The sequence below is a fragment of the Synchiropus splendidus genome, chromosome 5, assembly GCF_027744825.2.
Source record: "Synchiropus splendidus isolate RoL2022-P1 chromosome 5, RoL_Sspl_1.0, whole genome shotgun sequence".
Taxonomy (NCBI): Eukaryota; Metazoa; Chordata; class Actinopteri; order Syngnathiformes; family Callionymidae; genus Synchiropus; species Synchiropus splendidus.
In genome coordinates, this window is record NC_071338.1 from 27,335,597 (window position 1) to 27,355,824 (window position 20,228).

Below are 20,228 nucleotides of genomic sequence, written 5' to 3' on the forward strand. Positions count from 1 at the left end.
GTGTGTGTGACAGACTGACAGTGTTCAGGTGGGTTCAACTCGTAGCCAATCAGCACAGAGTGGGCGTGGTCAGAAGCCTGACGTCATAACCCCGCCACCAGAGTGAAGCGCTGTTGGAATTTGAGTGTCTCGCTTTACTCCTGTGCTCCACTAGGGGCCGCTCTCATTTTCACAGCCCTGTGACATGGTCAGGAAAGGGGCCCTTCAAGGTTGACCCTTATCCATTCAGTGACCAGGTCAACTCGAACAAAAGCTCCTGTTAAAAACGTCTCCTCTGGTTCCACAGATGCATCTGGATGGTGGACTGGAAGACTTCGGGGAAAGCAGGGACTTTTCCCAAACAACTACGTCACTAAGATCTAGCAGCAGCTGGTGTCCAGCAGCAGGAGGAGACCCAGCTGTGACCCTCCTCCTCCTGTGATGAATGTAACTCGAACTGCATCTGGACACCCGAGGGGCCTGTTGCCTCCCAATACTGAACAAAACTATTTATTCTATTTATAATCTCTACCCCCTCGCTGACGTCTGGATGAACAATCTGTGGGATTTTAATCAGTTTAGTTTTTTTTTAGATTTTTAGATGAAGGAACAACATCTGCTCGAACACAGTTTTACCAGGAATATTTATTTTGATGCCAAACTGTCGTCGCTCACAGGGTCTGGAATGAAGGTGTCGCTGAAGACGCCAAGTCATTTTTGAGGATCTTCAGCAGCAGCCGTCTGTGGTGAATGAGCACTTTATCGGTACAGGTACTGCCTTGGACGAGAGGAGTGCAGGAAGGAGTCACGTGGGCTCGGGCGGGTCACTTGTTTACATGACACAGGCTGATTCTGTATATGTGTTCACCTGCCTGTCGGTCAGTTTTAGATGAATGAAGCCGTCTTTTCTATTGTCGTCCACAGAGTCTCAGACAGAGCTGCTCTGTGCTGCTGCTTTGATGATGATGATGATGGGACACTGGGGTGATTTTTTTTAATAGACTCACTGTGTTAAAAGCTTTTACGGTTTCTTTGCTCTTTACGTGTCACTGCTGTTCCGCACGGTCCTTTGATGATTAAAAAGCTGCGTCATGTCATTCGCCGAAAACTGCTGGGAACGCCCGTCTGCTACTTTGATCCTGGATGGTTGGAAACATTCCTGTGCAATACAGTGGAATAAAGCGTTTTGTGTATCTCACTTCTCTCTGTGTGGACTGGTGAGAAGAAGTGATGCGTTTGCAAGCGTCTAAATCACAGGATGGAAGGAGAAACTGCAGCTGTTTCACATCGCACTGAAGATAATCCTGGTGTAGAAAACATGATTCACTCATGTCCAGCTACTGCTTCACCAACAGAACACAGATAAAGTTGCCCTGGTTCTGAACACAAAGGACCGATGGCAGAATCCTCTTGACCCGTTACATGTCACTCCAACACATCCACACTGTCCATGTGTCCCCCGCCTCTTAGCTCTTCAGGAAACCTCTGATCTTTCCTCCAAAATCCAAGTCGGAAACCAATCTGCACAAAAAAGGAGGTATTGATTTGAGCCTTCTGGCTCAGCTCAGATAATGCAGCACGCTTCATAATGCTCCATTGTTCTAGAGTCAAAGGTCAAGAGAAACATGACCTCGGAGCTTGTACTGAGCAAAAGCAGGTGTGCGAGTTAAAGCTCAATGTTCTTCTAACAGGTGAGAAATAAACCCGCATTTTGAGTGACGTAAAGAGAATATAAGGCTTGAATCTTGCTGCTGTTTCTGGTGGACAAAGGTGAATAGCTATTTTCCCTGCACACTGGGTTTTGTTGGAGCTTGGGTGAACAGGCGTTGAATGATGAACCTTTCTCAGAAGAGCTTCTTCACAAGTCACAGCGAAAACCCACCTCAGCTTCACAACAGAAAAGAGGCCAGACTGAAGAGTTATCCAAGTTTATTAATATTATTTATTTATAACTAATATAAATCCCACAGAATATGATCCTGATGAGTTACATGAACATTTGTTTACCTGCTTTAAGTTCGGCATTTCCTCACTCCGTCAGAGACTTTTTTTTTTTCCTTCCTCTTTTAATAACCAGAGTGGAAATGGCCGCGTCAGCTCGCTGTTCCGATTTCTCTCTTGTGCAAGTCTATGCAGGTGAGTTAGTCAACAGTTCTAGTGTTTCCACGGCAGTGGAAAGAAAAGAAAAAAACCCATTGCTGCTGAACGACTACAGAGAGGGCAGAGGAGGAGGAGGTGGGGGGGTCTCAAGATTGGGGTCAACACTCATATTAATCTCAAATAAGTCTCAAATATTCCTCTGCAAACAAATGAAAGTCGATCCCATGATGTTTGGAGTCGGCAGACTCCGAACGGAACAGTCTAGAATGGTCTCTGAAATACCTTTGCAGAAGGTAGGTGGATGGAGACGGTTTCTAACAAATACTGTGAGTGTGCACCGATACAGCAGCTGGAATGTGGAGGAACGTCACCGTCCGCCTGCGGAGCTCCAGCACTCCAGACGACGGGCGGCGTGTCCAGCCCTGCGACGGCGGCGGAGGCCTCAGTGTTTACGCAAACTCTAGCGGGGCGGCTCCGGTGCAGCCAGGAGTCCAGTGTGCAAAGAAATGCGTCGTGAGGAAACATGCAGAGAACGAAAGAATGACACTTGAGGAGAAACAATCAAAAGCTACATAAAAGCTTCATAAATACACAACATCTTGGGCCCGGGACGGAGAACGGGTGACGTCGCCGGGCTTCTTCTTCTTCTTTTGACGCCATGAAGGGTTTGTTTTTTCCTTTTTTTTTGTTTTGTTTTTAGGCTGCGCAGGTAATTCATGCCATCTTTGGTTGACTGCAGTACTGAAGTGAAAACTAATGATCGGAAAATAAATCTCAAAACGAAGAAAAAGGTTGGTTAGAAAAAGAGCACGCGGCATCAACTCTCGGCGGTCAGCTGCGCCTCGATGTCCACTCTGCAGATGGGGCACTTCTTGTTGGTCAGCAGCCACTGGTCCACACACAGCTGATGGAAGAGGTGCATACAGGGCAGCCGTCTGGGGAGCAGACATGACGTCATCCCATGAAGCACGGCAACAGTTGTCAAATGGCATCACCACACGTTCAAATATTATGATTTTTGGGGGAGAAATGTTCTCATTCATTCATAAACCAGTGCTTCAAACATTCACTTATTAAAGTCAGAGAAGAAGACGCATCTCCACTGCACGGTTTTCCAGTGTGATACGAGGTCTATGCTCCACTAAAGACGAAGAAGCCGCTGACTGACTATTCCGCGCTGGTCATCTCCTCTGCCGCCAGCAGGGGGCAGATGACGCCCAACAACCTGTCAGAGTGCCAACAGCAGCCTGGGGACCGTCATTTCTCCCCCACTCTGGGGTTTTCTGCCGGTTATTGAATCTTTTGGGCTGAAAAATCTCTCCAGAGAGACAAAGTAATGAGAAGCCCTCAGACCCTGGACCGTCAGGGCGCCCCCACAGGTCTAATTGTGCATGTTCAGAAGCAAACCCAGGAGGGGCTCCGGTTACCTGACGTCCTCCCCCTCCTCCAGTATCGACAGGCAGATGGTGCATTTCTCTTCGGTGTCTTCGTCTGCCCCTTCGTCTTCCTCCTGCTTCCCATGAAGCTTTCTCTGTCGGGGAAAAACGGTGAAGCGTGAATTTTTCCCGAGTTGCGGGGGGGGGACATTAAACACACCATTCTACTCTACAAGATAATGTCATCTCCTCAACTAGAAGCACTAAGAAAGACCAGTGTAACACAGTGATGCAAGCATTTATTTAAATCTACTGATTCTACAAGATATCATCAGAAAGAGTTTTACTGTTTTTTGGGGACATTTTCTCATCTACATGCTACACAAGACTAAAGTACTCTACCCCCAAAACTGCAGCTAACATGGAGTGAACAAGTGAGCAGAGACATGTTTCCAAATCGACTTGGTTCTTATTTCTCACCGATTCAGGGGTTGCGTGCATATTTTTCCCAATAGATGCCCAAGCTTCGGGGGTTAACTGTTGATCAATGTCTCTCTCCAACACCTTCTGTATTGGGCGGCAGGGTGTTAGAGCGCTCATTTAGATACAGGTACAACCACTACCAGACCCTCCCCAGAACAAAAACACTATACAGTGGAAAGAGAGGCGGCAAAAAAAGGTCACTACAGAGTTTCCGCTAAATGTTTGAACAACATGTTGCAAAAGCACAAAGACCCCTCCCTCCCTCCCTCCCTCGTGCACTCTGTCCCAGAATGCACTGCAACAGACAAGCACAACTAGACACAGAAAGTATTTTAGCTATCAGACTGACAGAAGAGGAAACTCAAAACAGACGCTGGCTCACCTTCTTGTACTTGTGTGGGTAAGTGCACCTCTCGATGGTTCCCTGAGAGGCTCCTCTGTTCACCGTGCCCAGGCGCTCCTCTAAATGCAGCAGGTCCTGAACGGACACAAACACACACAGTGACCAAAACAATATGACCATCAGGTAAACCAGACCTGGGCAAAGTGCGGCCCGGGGGCCAAATGCGGCCGTTGGATTGTATTTATGTGACCCTCCTGGAGTCAGAGTAAAACTATAAAATTGATATTGTGCATTGTTTTTTGTTCATTATGACTTACGACCTGGATCAGTTCCGACCAACTGGTCAGATTGGACGTGAGTTGGATGTCATTCTAAATAGCCGACACCAGGGTGAAAGTAGATGGTAGTAGTGGTAGATGGCTGTGTGAGAGTGAGATGCTGTGCTACTGTGCTGCCAAAACTGTCGTATGTGATGGCGGGCTGCAACTTGCTGCGGTGCCAGACATTGAATAAATTGCTGGTCGTGAGTGTGGGTGGAAGTAAGTCGAACAGGTCGGATGTTACTCGTATTAGAATTGAAAGCAGACTGTGAAATGTATGAGACACTTTGAGAATCTTTACTGTAAATGGAATGTGGTTTTTAAATTTTTCAAGTGTCATTTCATAATGACTGATGATTTCATAATAAACTCATGATGTCATCACTTTTTAAAAAATTATGTTTATTTTTATTTTCAGTTTTCCCTTACCCTCCATTCTTTGGGTTTGACGGCCCCTCTCAATGGCCACAATATATAACCTGGGAAATGTAATTTCCCACCAGCTAAACTGTGCTAGACACATGCACAGCAAATCTGGCGACCATTTAACACCATATAAGGGAGGCGAAAAGATGAAGAGAGCCATTTGCGCAGCAAGCCAATACAGCATTCTGGTAACAGACCATCGTTTGAGTGAGACAGTAATTCCACTGTGGGATATAGCAGCACTTTTGGCATCAATAGGAAGCAGTCTGACTCGGCGCGGCCATTGCCATTACTAATAAAGGTGTAGAATATATGTCCAAATGGTCACGTCGACCAGTTCAGTCTCACCTCGTAGGTCCTTCCGAGGCCAGTCATTCTAGACGAGATGTACCGAATGTGTGGGTAGGTCACTTCTGAGACGCCAGTCTGCTTGGAAAGTCAAAAGACAGAATGTAGTATATCTCAACTGAGGCCGCGGCTCGCACACAATATTACGACTTCTTGTTGAGACGACTTAGACGTGATGGTACTGCTAAGCTGGAGCACCACGACATGCATGAGTGATGGACTGATGTCATCTCAGGACCCTTTATTTGTCAGGACTGTATCAGTCCTCTGTGTTAAATTGCACGATTCACTCACCATGAAGGTAATGGGGAAGTGGTGCAGCCTTGGGGGAGGGTGGTAGTGGGGCAGGTGGGAGTGCAGGTGCCCTGAAGGGTACGGCGCCACAGTCACGCCCGCCTCTATGCCGAGCTCCCTGTTGACAGACACACATCACCACATGAGAAGGCAAATTGAAGACGGAATGTGGCTGTCAAACAAGCACCAAGTTCTGTCTGAGCCAAGGACGGCGAATGACAACCACGATCTACTGAGACACCCTTGTTTGGCCCTGCTCTTTTGGGGTATTTCAAAATGTTAAATCCACCATTTGCCCCAGTTATTTTCACGATGTGGAGCACCGGATTCAGCAGTCAGAGGAGCCATTCATTTCTTTACTTGCTCTCAGGACCAGTCACCTTTATCATTGTGAACACAGTGTCACCAAACACCACGTCCTTCATTTCAATTGTACTGCTTTGTGTAAAGCAGTTATTCTTAACCATAGGGCCGGGACCCATGGCTGGGCCGTGATCGCCCCCGAGAGGGCCGCAAAAATTTTTTTTGCTTTACATTTTTGGGCCACAAGAGCAAGACACTCAGTTTTAATATGTTAGCTATGTATGGTAGCGGTAGCGTGTCACTGAATTGACTTGACAGCTGAAATCGGAGATAGTTAACAACTATGGAGAAGTTCTTGAAAAGAAAAAAAAATGATAAAGAAAGCGATGCCGCCCCCAACAGTAGAAACTGTTCATGAAAGCACCCGAAAGCAACAGTTTTGAAAATTAATTAGAACATTTTATGGCAATACTTTCATTTACAATTCACTTATATCTTATTTGGAGTTTAAATGAAATATATTATTTTCATTTTATGATATTTAGACAATGTTTCATTATATTTATTTTATTTTCAGTTTTTCAAATTTTCTCAACAGCTTGCATCAAGTGTATATTTTCTTTTTTTTTCTTAAGCGAATTTGATGAAGATGACTTGCACCTGATTCTGCTGCTGGTCGGACTTTTCTCTGACAAATATCTTTGCGATGATCACAAGGTTTCACGTCATTTCACAAGGTTTTGGTTTGTTTACGTGTAAGTAGATTAAATATGGTTATTGATCATAAATGAACTCAAGAGTAATGAATCATTTCGATTACTTGAACTAGGACAGGTGGGCCCTGGGATCAAAAAGGTTAAGAACCCCTGGTCTACAGCCCCCAACCTTCAAGTCCTGAATGATGCCTTGCGGACGCTGAAACTCACCATGCAGTTCTCTGCTCCAGCGGCCGAGGGTGGGAGGACATGGTCTGGGGGACATGGATGTGGTGGCCATGGCCGTAATTCGGGTGCATTCTATGAGGATGTGGGGGAGGACGCTCGTGCGCTCGCCTGGGACAAAAACAACAGGTCAAATTTATTAGGGGGAAAAAAGCCACTTGCAAATGAACCCTGAGACATGAAATGAGCTTGGGTTCGTCACTTCTAGAAATAGATGAATAGTAACGTTTTCATCTGTCACAATCGAAAATGATTGCACACATGAAAAAGTGAACCCAATTTTGAAGACGACTCTTGAATCTTTCCACAATGTGGTCAGAGGACAGACTAGGAGATTCAAAACCTATAGGGATCTTTGGGCACTTACGTAGGATGCTGCATCATTCTGCGCCTTTGGACCTCGAGCCTTTGCATCATCTCGTGCTGATGGAGCCTCTGAACCGACGCCCCCAGCGCTGGCACATGGTGCGGCAGGGCCTGGTGGTCCCCAGGCAGGTGTTGAGCCAGGGGCGCATTGGAGCTTGTGGGGTGGTGGGCAGGCAGAGGAGGTGGCGGAGCGGAGGGCACCGCGTGGCCTGCTGGGTCGGACGCCAGCGGAGGGTGAAAGGAGTGGACTGCGTGGGGGATGACGTAATCGCCCTGCTGAGGGGGCAGTTGGGGGTTCCCGTGGGAGTGGGGGCAGGCGGAAGAGGGCTGATGATGCAGGGAGCGTGCTAGAGTGCCGTCTGTGGATGAGAAGCAAGTTACAGGTCAATGATTCACCGACACAATCTCTGCTGGATTTACATTCAAGTCTAGTCTTCCATTAGCTGAACTCTTCCTTTTGGTCAGAGACTTAAGCAATGTAGAAGAGCACTGCCTTGTGCCTCTGTACCCCCTTTCTAAGACAGTCTCAAACAGAAATCAGCCCAAAAATATAAAGACAACAGCTAAAACACTCTGGGTACAGGACACCATCAACACTCACAAGTGGGGTGCATGTAATGTCTGCAGGGCTGCTGGGGTTGTGTTTGCGGCTGGGCCACTAGAGGGGAGCTGAAAGAGTCCACTGCAGCGGTCTGGCTGGTCCCGGGAGTGGCCTGGGAGGCGAAAGGAGAAGGCCGCGAGGTGGAGCCGGGGCAACACGGATCAAAAGCAGAGGTGCTGCCATGGAAACTAGCTCCGCTGCTTCCGCTGCTCCGAATGCTACTGCTGCTTAAGTCGACTGGCAGAGTTTGCTGTGGGGAGGGGACACAGAGGTGGATGAGTGAAAGAAGGTATCTATGCCGTCTGAAATAGTCCTTCATATTATAATACTACGGTATGAAAAAGTAACAATGCTGTTAGTTACAGCTACAGACCTGATTTAGGATTTGATCATTTGAAATCAAGTGTAAGGATTTTATTGACACTAAATATAACCTCAACAAACCTGGTCGTGGTAGTGGGAACTGTTGCCGCTGCTGCCCAAACCGGCGCAGGACGCAGGGAGGGCGCTGGGTCTCTCTACTGCACAACCCGACTCCTGAAAAGGCAGAGTGCCCGGTGGCTGTGGGGCAGGCTGATGGATATGGTGAAGGAAGCGGCGGCCGCTGCTGTGACCGCGACTATGTTGAGCGTTGCTGGTCTGCTGGGAGGATGAGGCCTGCATGCAGTTTGAGTGGGAGTGGCCGAGGGTCAAGTGACTAGGCGAGGGTCTTCCACAAGGTGAGTGCTGCTGACAGCAGGATGGAAGGCGGGGCAGGGCCGTGCCCGAGCTCTCTCCTGGTGTTCCAGGCAAACCTGGTCTGCTGTCATCTAGTGAGTACGAGGGATATTAAAGAGGGTTAATGTCACAGTTGACGTACAAATAACTCAGTCCAAGATGGCGGCCGGGCCACGTCACATGCCATTCGTACCTTCGGTGGTGGTGCGCGTTGAACCACTTGCCCTCTGCGGATGCATACTTTCTGGTTGTGAGCCTGAGCAACTGGTGGAGGGTCCTGGGACATCATTGAGCTCTGAGGTAGAGGCATGATGGGAGGATGATGACGAAGAGGACCTGACTGTTTGTGGATGAATGCTGCTGGAGGTCGTTGGCACAACACTGAGGTCTGAGGAAGGGAAACAAATGGCTATTAGTTTTCTATTTATTAAGGAAAAACCTACTCAGAACCAAGCAATTAATAAGAATTAAACAAGCTATCACCCCGGTAAACAGACAGTAGACAAAGACCAATGGCATATTGTCTCACAGGTCAATAAGAATGCTATTCACCCCACATACATCCAATGATCTGCAGAAACAGATCCTATTTGAAAATGTGTGAGTTATAACTTCAACAGAATTCTGTGAATTGAGTGTTTTATATTGATCAATATAAAGCTGAATGTCTTCTCCTCACTTCCTCCTTAAAAGGTCTTCGGTAGTCAGTGGAAGAGAGACGATCGGACAGTTGATATAGAGAGCATAACTTATCAGGCTAAGCAGCTACGGGACAGATTAAATACATATATGTACATTTAAGGTCAAGACAGCTGGACCGTAAAGGCACATTTATGCTCCCTTTATGTACTAAACTGGACCTGTGTGTTTCAAACAATGTTACCGTCACTGACCACATGCTTCCATGTGTTCTTTACGTTGATATTGCTGTTCACCAATTGATGCCACAGGGGGGCAGCCTAGAGTCAAAAGTTGATGATAACAACCAACTCCATAACAAACATGACGACAGTGGAAGAAGTACTGATAATGTACCTCTTGCACAAAAGAGGAAACAGAGGCAGCAAGGTAATGGTACTCAGTGAGGCCGTTAAATATATTGCTACTGGAGAACGGAGTACTTCTGCCATTGTTATGTCTCCTTCATGTCTCATTGTAGCTACATTTAAGTTAGTGACAGCAAGACTGCCGCCCATGGTTTCCGGTGGTACTGCTCTGTTTGGTCCGTATCCGTAAGCTTTGTGGAAATGTGCAGAAATATGGACGAAATGAACGAAAGAAGGCTCCGCCCATATCCAGATCTGTACGTAACGTTGAGTGTAAATGGGCCTTACACCAGAAGGCCACAAGTTGTCAGACCCTAAATATCCACCAACTTAACCAAGCAAACCTCAATGGAGTTCAAAGACTACATAAAGAAAATATGCCAGTGCCTCAACACAAAAAGGGTAATAGGTCGTGTGAGCTTAACAGCTAAGGTGCAGCCACAGGGAGAAGAAAAGAGCTCATTAGAATTCAGGTGCGTGTGCATTCTGCTTTTGGGTCACAAATTAATCACAACCCACTAAGAAATGCAAATTCCCTCACACTCTGTGATCGCATATTTTCTCATGTCAAGGCCTTTGCTGAAGAAATGGAATGGGTCTCCAGCCATTTACATAATTGCTTTGTAAATGAGAAAATGATTTCAACCAGTTACATGTATAAAAATAATATTTTTACCACAAAGAAAAATCAATCTTCATTGTCAGTTGATTCTTGGAGGCATTCTCATGCATTATTCATACTGAAGATGTCAAATATATGAATATATGGAAGTATGTAGCAAAGAAAAAAATGTTATAATAACTTGTATGGATGACTCAAAGTAGCCACCTTTTGATCTGTTGGCAGCGCTGCAAACCCTTGTGCTTCTAATAAGCTTCAGGATGTAGTCACCTCTTGGAAAACCTTATCAGCTGACTACATCATGAAGCCCATTGCCAGAATGCCAGGAGTGAGCAAAGCAGAAATCAAAGAAAAGGGTGGGTGTTTTGAAGAATCCAAAATATCAAACATGTTTTGAGTAATTACACACTTCTTGGTTTACTACGATTCCATAAGTGTTCATCCACAGTTTTAATGCCTTCAGTGAGAATCTACAATGTAAATAATTGTTGAAATAGTCGCAGAAAACAGTATATAAATAACTGATTAAATCCGGAGGCAAATTAAGCTCCTCATCCAAGTATCATTTTGAAGCACTTTATAACTAGAAAAGCACTCGCAGAGCGCATAACTCCCCCAAGCAGCTTTAGTCCACCTCCAACAGAATCTAGCAATGACGTATCCTTCACAAGTATCCTTAAAAAAAAAAGCCTGGATCCAGATGATCCTAATCACGCCATCAAAAACATCACGTAGTCGAAAACATAACCTCATTGGCAGAAGGATAAATCTGCTCAAACTACACACCTGACAAAAAGAGGAAAAAAAGACAGACGACTCACTGACGTGAGAAAAGTAAGGAGTAGTTTCGAATCATTGGAGCTTACCATCTTCATCGACAGTGAGATCGACCACCTCTCCTGGATTCTGGCGCAGCGGTTGGATGACAGTAGAGAGTCTGTGTCGTCCACGTGACTCCTGAAGACGGTTTTGGGAGCAACTACTGGGCCACAGCCTGCCCAGCCCTCCTACTGAGCGAGACCTGCGCAAGCACAAAGAGAAATGCTATAAGGGCTAACTGAATACAAAGATACGCCCCTTCCTACAACACTGTTTCCACTGTTTGGGGTTCAACATGACTAAGAGACTTGTCTGTTTAAAGTGGGGGGAAAAAGGAACATAAAAAAAGATATGGCCTTGTGAAGCCAACAATGAAGGCAATCTCCTCCCGTGAGCTGTGATGGAAGAAGAATCAACTGGGACCTTGTCTTTGATCAGTCAGTGAAGAGAGAAACTTGCTAGTGTTAACTAGTGCACTAGTTGAAAAGGGCATTTGCATAGTCATCGGAATACATGTGACCCCAGATCACACATGAAGGAGATGAGGAAAACAGGCTTCTTCAGAGGTTAAACAGTGGGGGACGCATGTCAAGCAAAGGTACAACTGGTGCAGCTCCTTGGTTGCAGATTGATCCCTGAACACCAGCGATGCCACATGGGAGACTGCTCTAATTAAGTTGATCTGGGAATATTTTGTAAATACCTGTTTACCACCAGGACCCCCCAAGGACTGGGAGAAGCTGGAAGGAAAACAGTATATCGTAAACATGAACACTGTGGGAATGGAAGGCATGGTAATGCCGAGGTGATGCGAGTCACCCTCCTCAGGGAGCGGTCGGGAAGAGAGCTGAGCTGATAAAGAGATAACAAGAAGTGTGGAGGCGAAGGCAATGACATCTCTAGTGCAAGAGAATGATGCTGTGGTTAATACGACTTATAGAGAATCAAACATAAAGCAGATACCCTAGTACTGACACGGGCATGCATCTTTGATTCAGCCCAGTTGAGGAGGAATGAACATTGAGCACCAAAGAAAATGGCTAATACTCAGTGAACCAAAACATCCATTACATCCATGTTAACAAGGCAGCCAGATCTGAAGACCTTTGAAATGGACATTAACAAAGAAGAATCAGGCTATAATGAGTAGGAACCAAATATTTGAAAAAGCACAACGAAGGCCCTGTACAGAAACAGTCTATTAATATGGGTTTGTATTAACATTCAGGGCACCATAAACTGGAACACAAGACTGTTTCGTCTGCGATTTTCTATCCTACTGTTTGATCTCACCAGTGATGCAACACATATCACTTCCCCTCCAAGACAAACACCATTTGCAGGTATACCACATGTATATACAATGAGTTGTGCCCAGTGCAGTAAGGTTGTGTAATGGTAAGCTTTGTTGTGACTCATTGTTATCATGATATTTGTTTATACATTATGGGTATGTATTCATTTGTCTTGTGTTGTTTGATATGTGTGATGTTTGATGTATGTCACCAAGATGACAGCAAATGATGGCACCTTTTATCAGGGTGATGTTTACTGTCCTGGTGCGAGGGTTGGTCAGGCGCACAGAGGCCAAAATTATTAATGTTTCTGGTTTTTATATTTGTTTTATTAAAGGACATTTTTCAAGAAATCATGATGTGGATAAAGTCAATAGTCCAGAGAAAGGATTTGAATCAACTGGACTTGCATTTGGACCAATTTTTTGGTATCAATTTCAGTGAGACTCGCTCTGGTCTCAGTCATGCTGACTGAAAAATCTATAATGATTTAAATTTTCTTTCTTTTGTTTGAGAAAAGCCACAAACCTTGACGCTTTCTTTCTGCCTCTTAATGACCCTCACCTGCAGTAAGGCAGATGGGAAAGAGGGCCCTGACTCTCGGTGTCCAGCCAGCTCTAAACGTAATTTGAGAGTTGGGTGCCGACTAAGAAGGGTTTTGATTTTGGTGCCGTTCTGTAAGCGATTCGGATTTATGGCGACAAATAGCCATACGTGTGCTGCATTCACTTCTTCCTCACGATCTGGGACTCTGTCTCACCTTGTTCTAGCCTCCTCAAAGGCTCAGTCTCGCCTTGTACTGGTCTCATGTTGTGGACTCGACAAAACAAGTATTCCTCAGTTTTTATTTTTAAATGATTCAGATATTCCTGTCAAATGATGTACATTAAAGCCAAGTACATGGAAGAACCAAATGTAGCATGCAATCTGCTGGAACATTGTTCGAGGCCACATTTAAATCCACATGATGCCACATTGATCACAACAGGCGTCATTACCCGTGTTTAGTGTTCGCTTCTGTGATATGGAGAGAGCAGTGGCTCACAAATATCCCACGGTGCACTGTTAAAACACTGGAATGTTCCAACGTGCTGCTTGTACAGTTGCAGCCAGCTCACAGTGGACAAAAACGCATCAGCCACCAGTAAATGACTTTCAAACTGAGAGTGTGTTCAATGTGCGGAATATGCATGACACGCAGACTTTATTTTTATACTCGGTCCCAGCGTATTAGGTCTCATCACGGCAGAAGCAGCCGTTGTTTGGAAGCGGGGATGAAAAGGTTTCAAAAGTAGCTCAGAGTTTATCAGGCAAGTTAACCTTACCTTAACTGTCACAGAGACGGGGAAGCGTGACAGAATTCAAACTAATGCAGCACAACAACAACACGCCCACTTACTCTCTTTTGCTGGATACATGCTAACTGTGCACGACAAAATAAAAATAACCAGACACTGAGATATTAATTATACACGACAAACAACTAGCACTAGTAATTATTCATGCACATTCTTTAGGTCTGCTCATGCAGCAACGACAGTATTTACCCAATTCTAACAACAACTTGAGGGGAAAAAGGAAATTTCATTGCACATTCTGTTGGCCGCCTAGTCCCTGGCCTCCAGCCACCCATCCCCCCCGCCGTGTGCGAAAGCTCATCACTACATTCTCCAGCAGGCCAGGACATCTTTTGAAAGTCAAGAAAGCAGACAGATTAGAGAAGCCACAGCATTCCGAAGTGTGATCACCTCACAGAGAATGACAACGGTCATTCCACAAGCAGAAAGAGGACCAAAAGCAAGGATGCGGTTGAAGTGGTCATTTTTGCACCTTCCGCATTTGCGAGTTAATTGCGGGAAAGGTCTGCCCACTGCAGGACTGAGCAGATCCCACAGGATTGATGAGAGGAAACTAGGGCTCCTGCTCTGCCATATCTATTTCCCAGAGAAAATAAAGCTTCAGAATTGGAGGGATAATTAATGAACTAAATAATTCACTGCAAACATTGCAATTCCATTACAATGAAGCATCAATTTTATGGGTGTTACAGCAATCTGCCCTCCCAGTTTTGTACTTATAGAGGCTGTGTTTCACATATGTAGACAAATGACAGCCACTGTTACCACGTAAACATCAAATGAAACTTAAAAAAAAAAAGTGTGACAGCTTTGTTAGATAACCAGCGTTCCTTTCTCTATACTTAAATCAGATTTCAATCGTCATGTGGCACCAATGACAACAAAATATTTGATCAAGTTAATGGGCTTAGAGCCGATGTCTTACCTGAAACCATCTCCAACCGTGACAATCTCCACCTCACTGTCAGTTGAGGTGACATTGATTTCTTCGCTGGCAGGAACAACGGGCGCCGGCGCTGGAGTCGCCTCAATTACCACCACGTCTTCATCCAAAGCACCTGCGAACAGAAGCGGAGACATGAAGGAGAGGAAATATGACAGGAGACAATGAGGAATCACTTTTGAACAAGATCTCATGAAGAACATGTCAACCATCTTGGCGACATGTATATGCACATCTGTTGAAAGGCAATTAGAATGGTTAATCCATACTTCTAATATTCCTTCATCAAAAACTGCTCGACTGATCCGTCCCCTCTGCTCTGACCTAGTGCACATCTCATTCTATTCACACACTGTTATTCTGAATTTTCTTGACTCATTTTAAAGACAAAGACAAAAATGATCAAACCTGTTTCTGTATTCACTGAATTGTTATGAATTCCAACTGTAAATATAAGAGATTGGAGTTTAAAGGAGCTTGAAAGCTGTTGCCAATGTCAACATACAGAGTATTTCGCTACCTTCAACAGCACCGGGCTTAGAGCTCCACTCACTGTCCTCTTCATTGTTTACACAGCAGCTCCCATGATGTTACACACTCTTAATGGATTAAGGCATTGTTGCCAGTAAATTCCAGTGAAACGAAGTTTCATGTTGATAAAATGAGCATTAACTGACATCATCCCAGGATCCTACAGAAACCTAAACCTGTGCAAATCATTGAATTTAAGATCCTTGACTTCCTTTTCGATTCAATTAAATGTTGTATACCAGTTTGCAGCCTTCGGGTTAAATGCTAATGAAGTGGAGGAGAACATGAGTGAAAGGATTCGTAAAAACAACTGAAATTCTCACATATCACTTCCTAAGAATTTTCCTTGAGGGCAGGCAGTTCTTAACAGAAAATGGCACAACCCTAGTGAAAGTCCATTCCTTTCAGAATGATGACCATCTAAAACCTAAAAAAGCATTTAAAAGTAAGCTGATATTCAGATCGGATCAGTCCAGACTGCAGTTTCTAAATCATTTGAACTGTAAGCCAGAACAAACACACACATCTACTGAAAAAATCGGAGGCAAAATAGTGAACTTCAACTTCAGACTCCAACAAGATCAGTGCTCCGATACGTAGTATAAACAATAGGTTTTCCTTTGAGGCCTCCTGGCTACGATGGTAAAGCTGATGGAAAACTGAGTTCCGTTCAACAACATACAACATTTCATCACAGCCTAAACTGAGCTCCAGAGAAACATGTTGTCGTGCAGCATACTTCCACAAGAGCCTTGTTATTTTTCTTTCTAGCAGACCCTTTCTGACATCTCCCTGAAATTAGTGTCGGTAAAAAGTCAGCGAGCAGATTGAATCTCTCCCGCACAACTTGCTGGATTCCCATCTATGGTGAAGCCAAAAGAATTGTCAAAGGAACAGCAGGCGTATGTAAAGGAGCTTCTGTAGCAGGGAAATGTTATCAATAGCTATATAACAGCCTAAGCAACTAGGGAACACAAAACTGGCCATTTACCTGGAAAATCATCATGAGTGGATATAAATACATCAGAAAAATGATCTTTTTTTAAAAGATATTAAAGTATTAAAGCAAAGTGGAAACATCGAAACAAACAGATAACACATAACACCGAAAGCAACATCATAATGACTGAAGTATGTTGCTTGCTGAATGCAAGTTGTGCGTTCAGGCCAGACCAATGAAGAGTGAGGACAGCTTGGATTGGAGGTAGATTTACTTTTCATGACTAAAAACTAGCATTTTAGTCTCATTAATTCAGTAAATGACGCTCCCTTCCGTTTCTGTATCACTTCTTGATCGGCTGCGTTGTTTTTTCGGTGCGACTCCGCCACAGTTTCAGAAAAATCCTGGCGGAAACCCTGCATACACTTGACATGGAAAGGAGTCAATAACTGTTAAAAGGATCTCTGATAATTAAGGGATGTTCGAGCCACAGATGTACAGGGATTTAGGTCAAACTAGAAAGTGACATGCCATTATCAAGACAGCAGGACAAAAATGCACCCATCAAATCCACAGTGTTTCCAATATGAGAACGATCCACAACATAAGGCCAAACTCTGTGTGCTTTGATTGCGCTGACTGGGGTAAAAGGTCTGGAATAGGCATCAAAGGTTTCTGACCTTAACATCATTGAGCCACTTTGAGGAGCCCTCAAATGTGCAGTTCATGCAAGACAGCCAAAGAAGTAAAACCGTCTGAAAGCTTTTGTTTCCAGAGGGGTCAGCTTTAGCATCAGACAATAAGTGCGCAACCATCAGAAAGCACCAATGTACCAGCTGTCATTGTCATAAAATAGTGTTTACTTTTAAGGCTCTGACTGATCCATTTTATTGTCCTGTGAAATTTTAAAGAACGTCATAAAAGAATGCAAAAATTGTGAAACAATTCTTTCACATATTTTTTTACAATAAGAAATGTAACACCACAGTTGCCCAGCTAATAATGTGATCACACTTTCATAATAGGAACACAAAAGCGACTGGCACATTACCTGCAGTCACAGAAGCACTGGGCTGGCTGCTGGTGCTGCTCACGTCAACATACAGCTCATCTTCTGCTTCGGAAGTTGAGGTGGAGGACGACCCGCTGCTCAGCTCGTCACTGGAACTACTGGTGCTGTGCAGTAGAGCATACTTCCTGCGTGCGATAACTTCACGTTTCTTTCTCTGCAGCAGTAGTCTTTCCTTTTGCTTCGGAGTCCGCTGAACCCCTACGGCAACAGATTTAACAAAGCGTTTCCTTTGCAGAGGCCGCCGGTTGTTCAAACATGGACGTTTCAGCAGCACAGGCTCTGCTTCAGAGCGCACCCACTTATGTGAGCGACTCCGTCTGGGCCGACCCAGAACTGGTCGCAAACTGACTCCACTAGCTGTGGTGGTGAGAGCTGAGCCCTTGTGTTGCCCCCCTGTGGCTCCTGCTTCCTCTTCTTCCTCTGAGGTGAGCGTGTCAGAGTCCCCAAATCTCAAACTTGAGGAAGGGGATGAAGCGCACTCACTAAAAGACGACTCATGGTTGTGATCTTCCTCGCTGGGGTTCTGTAAAAGTTCTACCCGAGGTCGCTGAGGTGTAGCTGAACTCTCGGTTATATTCCCCTCCTTCATTGAGCAATCGGACGGTCCAGCTCCGGGACCTTTTCTTTTCCTACGTGCAGAAAGACCACGTTCTATGTCTTTTTGTGTCCCTGTCTCCTTCAGGGTGCGATGCTTGGGTTCAGTGCAAAGGCTTTTAAAATCAGCTCCCGTCTTTCCGATCACCTCCATGTTCTCCGGAAAACTCTTAGCTGCTTCCATAGTCTCTGGATTTGCCAGAGGCTCCTTAAGATGCTCCTGTCTGGTAGGGGGCCCCGACGGCACCTCACTCTTCATGGTGACGGGTCAGTCCTCACACTGCAAACATCCAATACTGTTCCACCACGTCCTATAAGTCGAGCCACAGCATCTCACTACAGCTAGAAAAAGAAGGAAAACAATGTGACAAACCAGCAAGCAACACTTGAGTGGTATTTGACACATAAACATAGCATGTGTGGATTGTTGGGCAAAATTATGGCAGGGAACATGGCAATTTAAATAAATGACTATTGTAGCACAATGATCTCAGAGTTATTTTGAATCACAAACATCACTATTTCTGGAATCCGAGTCCAGGGCAGATCCCAAAGGGGGAATTAACTAATTGTAGAAAGGGAGAGTTGACTCATGTAAACACTTCAATCATAATAAAGAATATCAGCACAAAACTTAGAAGGTTGTTTTTTTTAGATATTAGTGGGGGACAGAGCAACAAAAAGGGCCAGTTTGGCTGTGGGCAATTTCTTTGGTCTTAGCCATTATACTGTAGTTAATATATATGATATATAGTCTAGGTCAGGGAGGGGTACAAATCCATGTGATGTTTTATTACCAATTAAAACGTCATGCTACTATGATACAGCCTGGACAAAAACAAGTGAACTTGAAGCTCGTGACTGAAGTGCCTTTACTCCGACCTCCCTTTAACCACATCAATGCCCCAAATGGTTGCTTAGTTCATCTGATACTACAATGTTTCCAGCTAAAAAAACAAAACATTTAAAACATATCAGCCAAAAAGCTGAGAAAATAACATGCAATACAACATGCAATACTACCCATTCAATAAACAGTCCCCATGTATGAGCTTTCTGAACACCAACAAGACATGTTTAGTGCCACTTCTTGACATGGAAACTTGATCATATTGATCAATGTCTCCTCCATCAGCCAAAGCTATGTATTGTGGCAAAAATAAGAGCAGCATGATGGCATTGATCTGATTTATGATCAATGTCCACTGCTATCCTTATGTTTAGGCAAGAATTATGGATCATGAGCAAAAGGATTTCCCTTGAGCTTATGGCTGGAGTCATCACTGTGGAAGCCATTCACCAGAGACTCGGAGTAGAGTTGATTTTTGTACATATCCATGCGGTTCAATGAAGACAATATGCTGGTTTTCAGCATAGCTCAGGTTTGGAGGAGATCGCTGTCATAGGGAAGCCTGAGACTGGAGCCTGGAACTCTTTAATGAATCTGCTTTCCCAATAGATAAACACCAGAAATATACATGGCTAATAACAAAACCCCCAGAGGCTGGAACTAGGGGGATACGTGCACTCCATCCGCGAAAATATGTATGTTTCCAAACGATGGAAAACCATGTCGCCATTTCAACATATTAAAATGTCTACTAGAAAAAGAAATGTGAAGCTGCAGCATCCAGCCCATGAGCAACGCTATACATGAAACGTCCACAGCAGAAATATATTTAATGGGTTGGACTGAAACGGTAGGGAAAAGCACATTTACAAATGTAGAACGTATTGCACCAAGCCAGGCTGCTCACATCTCAGACGTTATTTTAGACGGTGATAGTTGGGTGGAACATGAAAACAGTGAATGGGTCGGTCGAGATGATTCCTACAAGACGGCTAGCCCCCATTAGCCTGACATACCAGGCAGAAAACAAAGACAAACACGTACCTTGTTCTTAATGGGTTTTCCACAACATGTCACCATCCTCTCGCTAACAGTGATCCAGTATGGCACGGGGAATTTCCGTTGAAAATGTCGAGACGGCTAGGGCTACATGTTAGCGCAGGTTGTTAACTAGACAGGCCTCCATCGAACCGCGGATCGAGGACGAAAGTGGCTCGGATTGTGAAACTGACAACAGTCCCGAGCGAGAGCAGAGCGGACGAAGGCAATGGGCCCCGAGCTAAGCTAACGTTGAAGCTATCTTAACTTTCGACATCAACTACGCTGGAATATTCGGCCATGGAGAGTCGCGAACAAGTCCTAGAACATTTGGAAAGGCAACGCGACGTATCTATTGCGCTCCTATAGCAAAATATAAACCCGTCTCTTCGTTATCCCCCAACGAAGTGGCCATTCCCGTCTCTGTTGTTTACCCAGCGGTCGTCTGTTCGCTGGCTACAACACACGGGCGTTTCTACTTAGTGCCACAAGGGGTCGCCAAATCATCAAATGAGTCAACAAG

General features: G+C 44.9%; 2 protein-coding genes across 5 annotated transcripts in view; one reads left to right on the forward strand and one right to left on the reverse strand.

Moving 5' to 3' along the window:
- Positions 1–1,932, forward strand: part of myo1ea (myosin IEa) — a 35,015-nt gene extending 33,083 nt beyond the window's left edge. Inside the window, exon 27 of one of the 3 annotated variants that reach the window (XM_053864637.1) lies at positions 287–1,932. In XM_053864637.1, the coding sequence (XP_053720612.1) occupies positions 287–363 (77 nt within the window). In that variant the 3' untranslated portion in view covers positions 364–1,932. The remainder of the gene's footprint in view (positions 1–286) is intronic. The other 2 variants (XM_053864636.1, XM_053864638.1) reach the window with 2 other exon arrangements.
- On the reverse strand, positions 1,373–20,169 carry rnf111 (ring finger protein 111). Of its 2 annotated transcripts, XM_053864639.1 has the most exons (15): positions 19,712–20,169; positions 17,203–18,159; positions 14,663–14,795; positions 11,132–11,286; positions 8,791–8,985; positions 8,325–8,689; positions 7,881–8,130; positions 7,281–7,638; positions 6,899–7,024; positions 5,670–5,787; positions 5,376–5,453; positions 4,321–4,416; positions 3,936–4,022; positions 3,507–3,610; positions 1,373–3,014 (listed from the first exon to the last, which is right to left on the reverse strand). In XM_053864639.1, exons 2-15 carry the CDS (start codon positions 18,074–18,076, stop codon positions 2,897–2,899), a joined length of 3,057 nt encoding a protein of 1,018 aa, XP_053720614.1. In that variant the 5' UTR covers positions 18,077–18,159; positions 19,712–20,169; the 3' UTR covers positions 1,373–2,896. The 2 variants fall into 2 exon arrangements, with proteins under 2 accessions (XP_053720614.1, XP_053720615.1); XM_053864640.1 differs by lacking the exon at positions 3,936–4,022 and having other exon boundaries at positions 1,374–3,014.
- Positions 20,170–20,228: the final 59 nt, after the last annotated feature.

Excerpts from the sequence above, each read along its gene's own strand:
- rnf111 (XM_053864639.1), bottom strand. The coding sequence starts at position 18,076 with ATGAAGAGTGAGGTGCCGTCGGGGCCCCCTACCAGACAGGAGCATCTT. Across the intron at positions 8,986-11,131 it reads TCTCACTGTCGATGAAGATG|ACCTCAGTGTTGTGCCAACG; the intron begins GTAAGCTCCAAT and ends TCCCTTCCTCAG. Across the intron at positions 7,025-7,280 it reads AGAATGATGCAGCATCCTAC|GCGAGCGCACGAGCGTCCTC; the intron begins GTAAGTGCCCAA and ends TTTTTGTCCCAG.